A 14,455-nucleotide genomic window follows, 5' to 3' on the forward strand; every position below is an offset into this window, starting at 1 on the left:
ACTCACACTGGACTAAAACCAACAACAGTTCTTAAACCAAATAACAACACATATTCAAGATTTTGGAAGTGGGTGCTAGTTTGCAAGGACAGAGGGGTTTACGGTATGTTTTTTGAGGAGAGGTGATTTAGCTATTTTGTAAAGGAGTGGGCCAGAGCCTGAGGAGAGGGAACCTTTGCAAATCTACCATCAAACCTCACAATCTCAAAGAAAACACCATTGACACTTCTGATATAAGAAACTGATGCATTGGGGGAAAAGAAATCAATGTTCTGTTTTCCTGATTTGCAGGAGGAAGCCTCGCCTGGGAGCGTCCAACACACCGGTCACCCGATGGCTCCCAGCTCGCTATGAGGATGGAGTTTCAATTCCACTGGGATGGACTCCAAGCAAATTATATTCTGGATACCGTCTGCCACTGGTAACTGTTCACACATCAGTCAGAAACAAGTTTTGGTCTCCGTACCTAAGGAAGGATACACTTGCCTTAGAGGCGGTGCAATGAACATTCACTCAATCGATTCCTGGGATGAGAGGATTGAGATTGAGTAGAATGGGCCTATACTCTTAGAGTTTCGAAGAATGAGAGATGATCTAATTAAATATGTGAGGGGTTTTATTTATTTATTATGCTGTGTTTCGGTGTTTTAGGGGGTTTTCTCATTGATAGTAATGGGAGTCCGTACAAACAGAGCTCCCATTTTTATCAATGAGAATACTGCATAGTGATTGGTGGTTCCATCATCATCTATTGTGGCCAAAATTCAATTTATACCGCCATCTGTTACCGTCAGCGGGAGATGGCTAACGGGCGGCAAAGGCCTACCTTCGATGGTAAGCGGTGTCCACGCCTCCGCAGAATTTCAGTAGGCTCTTTGACAGAGGTGCCAAGAGCTAATGCTGCGCCACCTAATGTCACTCGCGTGGTGACATCATCCAGCGTGCAATGCCTCCTTGACGTCTCTGTTGTGATATTTCGTTTGAACGCCGGCCTTCCCGGCAGGCGTTCTTACAGCTTGAAAAAAGTGGTGAATAAGCAACGGAACTCGGGCGGAATTGGCCAGAGAGCAAGGTAAGTTTTTTTTCTTTATTTTTTCATTTTTTTCATTAGTTGTAACAATGGGGAAGTTTGTGTGTGGGTAGGAGAATTTTTTTTTTTTTCCCCTTATCTTCCTGTTGTTCAGCTAGTAAGGCAGCAGCCCGAGAATGAGTGCGCAATGCCACTTTTCAGCGCTGCTCTCTCATCTTTGAGCGTAAAAACTGAATTTGGCAGTTTGAGTCTGCACTTAATGCCTGGCGGTAAAGTCAGCACTCATGCAATGACACCGCCTCAAAAACGGCAGTACTGAATTTCGACCCCTTAATATTCTGATAGGGCTTCACGGGATAGATGTTCAGAAGCTGTTTCTCCTGGGTGGAGAGTCTAGAACAACAGGGCAAAGTCTCAGGATAAGGGGTCGGCTTTTAGGACTGAGATGAGGAGAAATTTCTTCACAGAGAGATGCTCAGTTGTTGAGTATATTCAAGTTGAGATCGATAGATTTTTGGACTCTAAGGGAATCAAGGGATATGAGGATCGAGTGGGAAAGTGAAGTTGAGGTCAATGATCATCCATGATCATATTGAGTAATGGAGCAGGCTCGAGGTGCCATATGACCTAATCCTGCTCCTAGTTCTTATGTTCTTAGAAACAAATCAGATTCACTGTGGTGAGAAAATAGGTTTCTGATTATCTGTACTGAACCCCACAATATCGGGGACTGGCATTAGTACAGTTTACTTTCACCTAGAGTTAAATCCAGCCCAGTCAGGGGGGATGAAGCTCTCTGCTCTCTCTTCATCCTGTAAAATTCCTTTATAGGTTATTTTTGCACAGAATCAACCCAGTTTCTAGTGGTTGCAGGCTCACAGCACAAAACCGCTCCATAATGTGGTGGTAATTGGCTTTAAGTTGACAGCCTCATTTAAGATGTCTTCAGCCTTACTCAGTGTCCCCTAAGTGCTAACATGTCACAGAAGAGCAGGTGAGAGTGCAACAAAGATGGGTCAATGATGAATAAGCCTTGTCTTGTTTTCATGTAATTAATGTTTTATATTTCTACTCCAGGTCCGAGATGTGTCCAACAAAATCTTAAAAACACATGATAAAAACGTGCCCTTGGATTTAGAAACAAGCCAGTTATTTATGCAGTGGGGTCAGTGGATTGATCACGACATGAGTTTAAGCCCTGTATCTGGCAGCCTCCAAACCTTCAATGATGGCATCAACTGTGAAAAAACTTGTATTCAGAAAAGTCCTTGTTTCCCAATTAAGGTGAGAACATAAGAACATAAGACATAGGAGCAGGAGTAGGCCATTTGGCCCCTCAAGCCTGCTCCGCCATTCAATAAGAACAAGGCTAATCTGATCATGGACTCAGCTCCACTTCCCTGCCCGCTCCCTATTACCTTTGACTCCCTTATCGTTCAAAAATCTGTCTATCTCCGCACTAAATATATTCAATGACCCTGCCTCCACAACTCTCTGGGGCGGAGAATTCCATAGATTTACAACCCTCTAAGAAAATAAATTTTTCCTCATTTCAGTTTTAAATGGGCAGCCCCTTATTCTAAGACTATGTCCCCTAGTTTAATTTCCCCTAAGAGTGGAAATATCCTCTCCGCATCCACCTGGTCGAGCCCCCTCATTATCTTCTAAGTTTCAATAAGATCACCTCTCATTCTTCTGAACTCCAATGTGTATAGGTCCAACCTACTCAACCTATTGTCATAAGTCAACCCCCTTGTCTCTGGAATCAAACTAGTGAACCTTCTCTGAACAACCTCCAATGCAAGTAAATCCTCCCTTAAATACAGAGACCAAATCTGTATGCAGTACTCCAGGTGTGACCTCACCAATACCCTGTACAGTTGTAGCAGGACTTCTCTGCTTTTATACTCCATCCCCCTTGCAATAAAGGCCAACACTCCATTTGCCTTCCTGATTACTTGCTGTATCTGCATACTAACTTTTTGTGTTTCATGCACAAGGACCCCAGGTCCCTCTGTTCTGCAACACTTTGCAATTTTTCTCCATTTAAATTATAATTTGCTTTTCTATTATTTCTGCCAAAGTGGATAAGCTCACATTTTCCCACATTATACCCCATCTGCCAAATTTTTGCCCACTCACTTAGCCTGTCTATATCCTTTTGCAGATTTTTTGTGTTCTCCTCACAATTTGCTTTCCAACCCACCTTTGTATCATCAGCAAACTTGGCTACATTACACTCGGTCCCTTCATCCAAGTCTTAATATAGATTGTAAATAGTTGAGGATCCAGCACCGATCCTTGCGGCACCCCACTAGTCACTGTTTGCCAACCAGAAAATGACACATTTATCCCGACTCTCTGTTTTCCGTTAGTTAGCCAATCCTCTATCCATGCTAATATATTACCCCCAACCCCATGAGCTTTTATCTTGTGCAGTAACCTCTTATGTGGCACCTTATCGAATGCCTTCTGGAAATCCAACTACACCACATCCACTGGTTACCCCTTATCCACCCTGTTCGCTACATCCTCGAAGAACTCCAGCAAATTTGTCAAACAAGATTTCCCTTTCATAAAACCATGTTAAATCTGCTTGATTGAATCATGCTTTTCCAAAAGTCCCGCTACTGCTTCCTTAATAATGGACTCCAGCATTTTACCAACATCCGATGTTAAGCTAACTGGTCTATAGTTTCCTGCTTTTTGTCTGCCTCCTTTTTTAAATAGGGGTGTTGCATTTGTGGTTTTCCAATCCGCTGGGACCGCCCCAGATTCCAGGGAATTTTGGTAGATTACAACCAATGCATCCACTATCTTTGCTGCCACTTCTCTTAAGACCCTAGGATGTAAGCCATCAGGTCCAGGGAACTTGTCCACCTTTAGTCCCATTATTTTACCTTATACTACTTCATTAGTGATAGTGATAGTATTATGTTCCTCCCTCCCCATAGCCCCTCGATTATCCACTATTGGGATGTTTTTAGTGTCTTCTACCGTGAAGACCGATACAAAATATTTGTTCTACATCTCTGCCATTTCCATGTTCTCCATTATTAATTCCCCAGTCTCATCATCCAGGGGACCAACATTTACTTTAGCCACTCTTGTCATGTATCTCACATTACTGTATATAACTGTATCTTACCATGCTATACATGACTGTAACTGGATATGACCTGTAACAATAAGCATACCTCACCACCAGGGGTGCACTTGCAGGAGACATTCCATACCTGTCCGACTGTGGTATATAAAGGGAGGTCTCAGGCAAGTGCAGCACTGGAGAGCAGGAATTAAAGTTGCAGGTCCTGAGTGACCTTGACTTCAGCATGTGCCTCATGTAAGTCAGTACATTCAAGTCAGGACTTAACAGTGGCGACGAGTTACAGGATCACAGAATCCACAGAATGGCTACCAACAGCTCAGATGAGAAATACAATGCTGGAGACAATTGGGATGACTTTATAGAAAGGCTCCAGCAAAGCTTTGTGACCAAAGACTGGCTGGGCGACGATAAGGCAGACAAGAGAAGAGCCCATCTCTTGACCAGCTGTGGCTCGAAAACATACGCTTTAATGAAAGACCTGCTGGCACCCGAGAAACCAGCAAGTAAGTCATTTGAGGAGTTGAGCACACTGGTGAGAGACCACCTGAAGCCAGCGAGCAGCCTACACATGGCCAGACACAGGTTCTACAACTACAGATGCTGTGTGGGCCAAAGCATACCTGACGTGGTGGAACTTCGGAGGTTGGCTAGCTCATGTGAATTCCCCGATGAACTAAGAAGAGAGGTACTGAGAGACTTTTTTATTGAAGGAATAGGCCACACATGCATATTCCAAAAGCTTATAGAGACTAAGAACTTGTCTCTAGAGGCAGCAGCACTGGTCGCACAGACGTTCTTGGCAGGCGAAGAAGAAACAAGGCTGATCTATACTTCGGGTACGACAACCAATGAGGCATCAGAACAAGGGGTTCACATTGTGAAACAAACCGCTAGCCCCACACACAGACAAAGGCAGGAGAGCAGGCCTTCAACAGCAGCTAGTGGCGCCAGAACCCATCAAAATCAAGGGCCACATGAACGGCCGATCACACCTCATCAACCCACAATGCGAGCAATCAACAACAGATTGAGAGAAGCTCAAGGGAGATCAGCCAGACGCAGCTCATCCTTCGGAAACAATGGAAACGGTCTGTGCTGCAGACGTGGGGGAAGGCACTCAACCAGGGTGTGTCGATTTCAGCATGACGTTTGCAGAAACTGCAACTACACAGGGCATCTGGCTCGCATGTGCAGAAAAACAGCAGCTCGGCTGGTATACGAATCGGAAGGGTCGGAAAGCGGACCAGAAGATGGTTGGAACAGTGCACGGGACGCCGAGGTACAGCGGGTTAACACGATCAATGTCCACTGTTCTTACACCAAGACGCCTCCAATTATGATGAGGATTCTACTCAAAGGGATACCCGTCAACATGGAACTGGACACGGGGGCCAGTCAATCCCTCATGAGCGTTCAACAATTTGAACAGCTGTGACCGCACAAAAGCAACAGACCAAAACTCACAAAGATCGACACCAAACTAAGGACCTATACTAAAGAAATTGTCCCGGTCCTTGGCAGTGCCATGCTCTCAGTCACACACAAAGGGATGTTGCACTGACTTTCCCTGTGGATTGTCCCCGGGGATCTCCCAGCCCTGTTGGGGAGAAGCTGGCTAGCAGAACTCAATTGGAAATGGGATGATGTTCACACCATGTCGTCAGAGGAACGGACCTCCTGCTCAACAGTTCTAAGCCGTTTTGAGCATCTCTTTCAGCCAGGTGTGGGCACCTTCAAAGGGGCTAAAGTTAGAATCTACATCACACAGAATGCCAGACTGGTCCATCAAAAGGCTAGAGCTGTGCCTTATGTGATGAGGGAAAAGATTGAAAACGAACTGGACCGGCTTCTGCGGGAAGGCATAAGTTCTCCCGTGGAATTCAGCGACTGGACAAGCCCCATCGTCCCCGTCATGAAGCCTGATGGATCCGTGCGAATCTGTGGGGATTACAAATCTACCATAAACAGAGTCTCCCTACAGGACCAATACCCGCTGCCCAGAGCGGAGGACCTATTTGCCACGTTGGCTGGAGGAAAACCTTTCTCGAAACTTGACCTCACATCTGCGTATATGACGCAAGAACTAACCGAAGAGTCTAAGCTACTCACCACCATCAACACACATCGAGGCCATTCGGCATCAGGTCGGCAGCTGCTATATTCCAGCGCAACATGGAGAGTCTGCTCAAGTCCATCCCGGGGACGGTTGTGTATCAAGATGACATACTCATCACGGGCAGGGACACCGAATCCCATCTCTGCAATTTGGAGAAAGTACCAAGTCGATTCGATCGGATAGGCCTAAGAGTTAAGAAATCCAAATGTCTGTTTCTCGCGCCCGAGGTTGAATTTTTGGGCAGAAGGATTGCCACTGATGGAATCTGCCCAATAGAATCCAAAACCGAAGCGATTCGCCTGGCACCCAGGCCCCGGAATGTCTCGGAACTGCGCGCCTTTCTCGGGCTACTCAATTACTTTGGGAACTTTATGCAGAACTTGAGCACGCTGCTGGAGCCTCTCCGCGTGCTACTCAGAAAGGGGTGCGATTGGTTTTGGGGGGACACCCAAGAACGCGCTTTCAATAAGGCACGCAACCTTCTATGTTCCAAGAGTGTTTTAGCCTTTTTTGACCCAGATAAAAAGTTAGTCCTTACGTGTGATGCATCAGCGTACGGGGTCGGGTGCATCTTACAGCACGTCAATGATGCAGGTAAATTGCAGCCCGTTGCTTATGCCTCCAGGTCACTTTCACGGGCGGAGCATGAGTACGGTATGCTTGAGAAGGAGGCGCTCGCGTGCGTGTACGGTGTGAAAAAGATGCACCAATACCTTTTCGGGGCCAAGTTCGCGTTAGAAACCGACCACAAATCCCTCACGTCCCTACTATCCGAGTTCAAGACAATCAACGCCAATGCCTCGGCGCGCATTCAGCGGTGGGCACTCATGCTGGCGGCTTACGACTACACGATAAGGCACAGACCAGGCACAGACAACTGTGCCGACGCGCTTAGCAGGCTACCCCTGGCGACCACGGAAGGGTCCGACGAACAGGACTATGAGATGGTCATGGCAATCAATGCCTTTCAATCCACAGGTTCGCCCACGACGGCTCGCCAAATCAGAGCCTGGACGACCAGCGACCCCACGTTATCTCTAGTTAAAAGATGCGTTTTAACCGGTGACTGGGCAGAGGCTCACGATGCCGGCCCCGAGGAGGTCAAACCCTTCCATAGGCGCATGCATGAACTCTCACTACAGGCAGACTGCTTGATGTGGGGCAGCTGAGTAGTTATGCCCTTACGAGGCAGGGAGGCGTTTGTCCGGGAGCTCCATCGCGAGCACCCGGGGATCGTCCTTATGAAGGCCATAGCCAGATCTCATGTCTGGTGGCCTGGCATTGACGCGGACTTGGAGCTCTGCGTCCGTCAGTGCACCATTTGTGCCCAACTCAGTAATGCCTCCGGGGAGGCCCACCTAAACCCCTGGCCCTGGCCCACCAAACCGTGGTCGCGGGTGCATGTAGACTATGCGGGCCCATTCATGGGCAAAATATTCCTCGTAGTCATTGATGCATTTTCAAAATGGATCGAGTGCACCATTTTAAACTTGAGCACCACCTCCACCACTGTGGAGAGCCTTAGAACCATGTTTGCAACGCACGGCATTCCTGAAATATTGGTCAGTGATAATGGTCCGTGCTTCACCAGCGCAGAATTTCATGATTTTATAGTTGACCAAGGTATAAATCACGTTAAGACAATACCTTTCAAGCCGGCCTCCAATGGCTAGGCGGAGTGAGCAGTGCAGATCATTAAACAAGGCATGCTCAGAATCCAAGGTCCCACGCTGCAGAGCCGCCTGTCGCAACTGCTGCTGGCATACAGATCTCGTCCGCATTCGTTGACTGGGGTTCCCCCCGCGCAACTATTGATGAAATGAACCTTAAAACACCAGGCTCTCGTTAATCCTCCCAGACATGCATGAAATTGTTGAGACAAAGCGTCAAAAGCTAACTGAGTACCATTACCGAAATTCGACGGGGAGGTGGAATGAGATAGGGGACAAAGCGTTTGTGCTAAACTATGGCAGGGGTTCCAAATGACTTGCATGGACAGTAACAGACAATGAGGGAAACAGGCTACTGGTTGTACAAATGGACAATGGCCAAACCTGCCGGAGGCATGTAGACCAAGTGAAAAGTAGATTCACTGATAACACTGAAGAACCAGAGGCAGACTACAATGTGGAACTCACACCACACCTGGTGGACATACAGGTGGAACAACCTGAGGAAAGGGCAGTCTCAACAGACAGCCCAGGCAAGATACCAGCAATCACACCGAACGAAACAGACAGCCCAGGCGAGATACCAGCAATCACACCGAACAAAAAACAGGCACCAAGGCAAACAACTGAACCACAACTAAGACACTCCACGTGAGAGCCCAGACCACCTGAGAGACTGAATCTATAAAGGCAAGAAGACCTTGGGGGAGGGTGATGTCATGTATCTCACATTACTGTATGTAACTGTATCTTACCATGCTATACATGACTGTAACTGGATATGACCTGTAACAATAAGCATACCTCACCACCAGGGGTGTACTTGCAGGAGACACTCCATACCTGTCCGACTGGTATACAAAGGGAGGTCTCAGGCAAGTGCAGCACTGGAGAGCTGGAATTAAAGGTGCAGGTCCTGAGTGACCTTGACTTCAGCATGTGCCTCATGTAAGTCAGTACATTAGAGTCAGGACTTAACAACTCTTTTCCTTTTTATGTACCTGTAGAAACTTACTGTTTTTATATTTCGTGCTAGTTTACTTTCATAATCTATCTTCCCTCTCTTAATTATTTTTTGATGATTAAAGTTCTCTGCTGGCTTTTAAAAATTTCCCAATCCTCTGGCCTCCAATAGTCTTGGCCACATTGAATGCCTTAGTTTTCAATTTGATACCCTCCCTTATTTCCTTCGTTAGCCACGGATGATCCCTTCTCTTACAGTCTTTCTTTCTCATTGGGATATATTTTTGTTGCTCGTTATGAAATGTTGCGAGTTATGCGAGACCTCCATTCTGTTTCATTCTGACGTAATGTTTAAGTTTTTGGTGTAGTGTTCCCCGAATAGTACGATACAAATCCTGAATCATAAATCTATCCATATGCTATTGTACAAAAAGGACAAACAAGAAATTAATAAGCGACTATTAATTGTCTTGGTGTGTTCATTGAGAGCTTGTGTTCCCAGGATAGGCTAAAAATTCTTCATGTGGTTAAACACTCACTCCCTCCACCACCAGCGTACCGTGGCAGCTGCGTGTCCCATCTACAAAATGCATGACAGCAATTCACCAAAGCTTCTTTGGCAGCAACTCCCGAACCCGCCTACCACATAGAAAGACAAGAGCAGCAGGCGCATTGGAACAACACCACCTCCACATTCCCCTCCAAGTCACACATCATCCTGACTTGGAAGGATATCGCCATTCCTTCATCGTCGCTTCCCTAACAGCACTGTGAGATTACGTTCACCACACGGACTGCAGCTGTTTAAGAAGGCGGTGCACCACCACCTTTTCAAGGACAAGTAGGGTTAAGCAATAAATACTGGCATTGCCAGTGACGCCTACTTCCCACATCCCCAAAAAAAAGGAAGCGGGAGCTAATTTACAGGACAGCAAGAAAACTCCCTGTTCTTCTCAAAATAGTGCCACTGAATCTTTTACATCCACCTGATCTGGCAGATGGGGCTCCAATTGGATCAGAGTTCATCAGGAAGGGAGAGCTGTGGGGATCGTCACTGATTGGTGGGGTGAAGTCGGTGTTCGTCAGCAGCCAGCGATCTTTGAATGTGGCATTGGGAGCAGCTTCTCCTTGCTCCACATTGAGTAAATTATATTTTAAAAACTTACCTTGTTGTTTGCAGCTTAATAGGTGGTCCCTTTCAGCAGTCTTGAAGGCCGCATGTAGGCCTGGTTTTCCTGAGTGCAGCTGGCGCCGGCTGCCTCAGGGCAGACTCATTTTGCAGAGGGAGCCTCAAGCATGTGTCGTGCCACATATTTGTATATGCAATATATCAGGCAAGGGCACTGCACACCGATTCATTAACCTTTACTAATATGGTGGGCAGCGCACCTCCGGCTAGGATTAAGCACACGCTTCCTGCTCACCATATTGGAGGCTTAGTGCCTGAAAAACTAGAGCTGCAAGGCCGACCTTCTCACCCACTGACTCCTGACAGAGCTTCTTCCAGTTACCATCCGTATTCTACTCCTAAACCAGCTTACAGTCTAACCAGCGAACCTGCTTCTATTCTGTTGAGTCTTAATCTTCTTTATCTTCCTCCTGTTAGTGTTTGTAGAACTGTTTATGACTAACTATTTCTAAACATGTTTTGGACCCTCACTGACAGATACCTCAAGATGACACCAGGATCAAGGATACTAAGATGTGCATGCCTTTCTTCCGATCGGCTCCTGCGTGTGGCAGTGGTGAGCTGGGCTCAATGTTTGGAGATGTTAACACTCGTCAGCAGATCAACTCTGTCACCACTTTCCTCGATGTGAATGAAGTTTATGCCAGCTCAGAGTGTCTGGCCAATAAACTCAGAAACCTCACCGACGAACTCGGCCTGTTAGCTGTCAATGAAGAATTCTCTGACAATGGACTAGAATATTTACCTTTTAACACCATTTCAAGCAACCTTTGTGGAGGAATGGGGGAAAGCTGTGTCACCAGTCAAAATTCAACTCCGTGTTTTATAGCTGGTGAGTAACGGCTGGATAAAGAAATCCTGTCACGCGCCACCCCCAAACGGGTCATTCCTTTCACATACACAGCTGCACCCCGCTATTGTTTAAGACACATCCAAAGAACTGAGATTGAAAGGTGTTAGGGGCAACATGGAAATTGGTTGACAGACTTAAACCGGGTGACAAAGCATCCAATGTGGCGGGTTGAGTGCACATTCTGTGCTGGAATCCAATGACAATAAGTATTATGGAGAAATGGGAGCATATATACCTTTATGAGGAGAATGAAAAGTAATTGATAGACAGAAAATATTGAGCAGGTAAACCAGAAAGAGAGTGACCCCCTGGAGAGGTGTGGGGACGGGGACCATCTTGAGGGGGGGCACAAAAAAATAGGACATCACCCTGTGTTGGTGCAGGAAGAAAGAGATAAACAGAGAGAGTGAAATCAAATTAGGCAGAGGAGGGGCAAAATAGAAGGAGGAAGAAAGACTCTGAGCAGGAGGAAAGAGGGGGAAAGCTGCAATGTTGCCCATTTGGAAGAGAGGATTTCTAACTCTTCTGGAGGAGGAGCCATGTTTGGTGTTGGACTTTAGCAAGTCCCATTATAAGAGAACAGGTGCATCGACTCACCATAAGCAATGCCAAGGATGATCCACTGTTTTATTATTGATGGGGTGGCTCTATCTCGTTGTTCAGATGTGATCTTTAATCCTCGCTGAGCTTCACCCTCGTGCTGCACGAAGCCACGGAATCTCCCAATTTTACTGCACCCTGTAATCTATGCTCAGGTGCCTGTTCTATCGGGTATTTCTCTGCGTGTTTGTCCTCCTTCATTAACAGTACAAAGGTAACTCTTGTCAACACCAAACATCTTCACCACAGGTGATGTACGTGTGAACGAACAGCTGGGGCTGTTAACATTCCACACACTATTTCTACGGGAACACAATCGCTTAGCGAGAGAGCTGAAGATACTGAACCCACACTGGAGTGGAAATACAACCTACCAAGAAGCGAGAAAAATCTTGGGAGCTTTTCAACAGGTAGAGAGAAAATGTCATTGGTAAACTAGTGGTTATGCGACTGGCCGACAAACGTTCAAATCCCACCATAGCAAGTTGTGAAATGGAATTTAATAAATCTGGTCATTTGAGGCAAATAACAGATTTTTAAAAAAATAACCCAACCTTCAGGAAAGGGTCCAGTCACCGTGACCAGGACTGGCCTACATGTGACATCAATCTCACACTATGGGGGGGAATTTTAACCTTAAAAAAGAGTGGATTTGGAGCATGGGTGTAGTTAAATTGTTATAAATGGGATTTCCGATCTGATCCACCTCCAACCCACCCACTTCCTGTTTTAATGGAGGTGGAACGGGGGTGGGGGGACGGGATAGGACGGGAGACCAATCCATGCCCAGGGGGCAGAATGTCAATTTAAATATAAGGAGCAGGATGCCTCTTTTTTTAACCACCATTTTGTTATTAACTTCATGTGGACGGGTTACACACAATATGTGAAACCCGGCAGTTACAGCAAGGCAGGGACTGCTGGATCCAAGAGGTAAGTGCCTTTATATCTACCTCCTGGATCAAGGTTCCCTGCCTAAGCCTCCCCCCCGATCGGAGATCCCATCATGATGCCTCCGATCACCACCTCTTCCCCACCCCCCTCACACAGCAATGATGTTGAGGTGGCCACGATCTTTCCTTAACCGCTGCACCGCCCACCCCCTTCCCCCCGGCGCCAACCGATAATCCAGCCCTGATCCTCCCTGATCCTCCCTTCCCTCCGATACATTGCCAGACCTCCTGATCCATTTAACGTCCAGCCCAACCCCCGATCCTCTACCCACCCTCCCAATCCATCCAATTATCGGCTCGGACCCCAAGCAAGCCCTTCTTCTTTCCTCTGTGCACCCCTAGACCTACCTGCCACAGCCAGCCAGCCCTCAATCTGGCTGGCTGCAAGCAGGAAACGGAGACCTCACATGTTTCCCAACCACCTCGGAGCACCCCAGACCCCAACCTGCCACCCTCCTCAAATTTCTGGCCTATGTAGTTGACCTCAGGGAAACTAGGGTTTAACAATAAATAATGCCTTGCCAGTATTACCCACACCCCAAGAACAAATAAGCCGAAATATAAGAACATAAGAAATAGGAACAGGAGCAGGCCATACAGCTCCTTGAGCCTGCTCCGCCATTCAATAAGATCATGGCTGATCTGATCATGGACCCAGCTCCACTTCCCCGCCCGCTCCCCATAACCCCTTATCCCCTTATCGTTTAAGAAACTGTCTATTTCTGTCTTAAATTTATTCAATATCCCAGCTTCCACAGCTCTCTGAGGCAGCGAATTCCACAGATTTACAACCCTCGGAGAGAAGAAATTTCTCCACAGCTCTGTTTGAAATGGGCGGCCCCTTATTCTAAGATCATGCCCTCTAGTTCTCGTCTCCCCCATCAGTGGAAACATCCTCTCTGCATCCACCTTGTCAAGCCCCCTCATAATCTTATACGTTTCAATAAGATCACCTCTCATTCTTCTGAATTCCAATGAGTAGAGGCCCAACCTACTCAACCTTGACCCATAAGTCAATCCCCTCATCTCCAGAATCAACCTAGTGAACCTTCTCTGAACTGCCTCCAAAGCAAGTATATCCTTTCGTAAATATGGAAACCAAAACTGCACACAGTATTCCAGGTGTGGCCTCACCAATACCTTACATAGCTGTAGTAAGACTTCCCTGCTTTTATACTCCATCCCCTTTGCAATAAAGGCCAAGATACCATTGGCCTTCCTGATCACTTGCTATACCTGCATACTACCCTTTTGTGTTCCATGCACAAGTACCCCTAGGTCCCGCTGTATTGCTGCACTTTGCAATCTCTCTCCATTTAAATAGTAACTTGCTCTTTGATTTTTTTTCTGTCAAAGTGCATGATCTCACACTTTCCAACTTTATACTCCATCTGCCAATTTTTTGCCCACTCACTTCGCCTATGTCCTTTTGCAGATTTTTTGTGTTCCCCTCACACATTGCTTTTCCTCCCATCTTTGTACCGTCAGCAAACTTGGCTACGTTACATCAGTTCCTTGTTCCAAGTCGTTAATATAGATTGTAAATAGAGAATAGGCTTTACACAGTGACTGAGATTGGTTTCACTGCATTTGCATTTGCGAAAAGATTAATGGAGTTGTGGCTTCAGCTACCAAGGAACAACATTGAAGTCGATATTGGGGTTCACCTGTTCTGGGGTCAGTGGAGTGCCCCTGTTCTGGGCTCAGACAGTGGGGTGCCCCTGTTCTGGGGTCAGACAGTGGGGTGCCCCTGTTCTGGGGTCAGACAGTGGGGTGCCCCTGTTCTGGGGTCAGACAGTGGGGTGCCCCTGTTCTGGGGTCAGGAGGCCTGTTGAATTCAGGTGATTTCTTCTTGCTGAGGTAAATGGGTCGCCGACATGAGATGCACCTACCGGGGTATGAATGGAGAGAATCTATTAATTGTGATATGTGGTAGCTGTTAATGCTTTCTGAACTCCAATACTAGCCCAAG

At 46.8% G+C, this 14,455-nt stretch overlaps 1 protein-coding gene across 1 annotated transcript in view; it reads left to right on the top strand.

Annotated features, from left to right (window-relative positions):
- LOC139226157 (myeloperoxidase-like) overlaps positions 1 to 14,455 on the top strand; it is a 66,324-nt gene that overhangs the window by 15,461 nt on the left and 36,408 nt on the right. Inside the window, exons 5-8 of the mRNA XM_070856797.1 lie at positions 292 to 421; positions 2,108 to 2,314; positions 10,555 to 10,909; positions 11,780 to 11,940. Of these exons, the coding sequence (XP_070712898.1) occupies positions 292 to 421; positions 2,108 to 2,314; positions 10,555 to 10,909; positions 11,780 to 11,940 (853 nt within the window). The remainder of the gene's footprint in view (positions 1 to 291; positions 422 to 2,107; positions 2,315 to 10,554; positions 10,910 to 11,779; positions 11,941 to 14,455) is intronic.

Source organism: Pristiophorus japonicus, chromosome 16 (genome assembly GCF_044704955.1).
Source record: "Pristiophorus japonicus isolate sPriJap1 chromosome 16, sPriJap1.hap1, whole genome shotgun sequence".
NCBI lineage: Eukaryota > Metazoa > Chordata > Chondrichthyes > Pristiophoridae > Pristiophorus > Pristiophorus japonicus.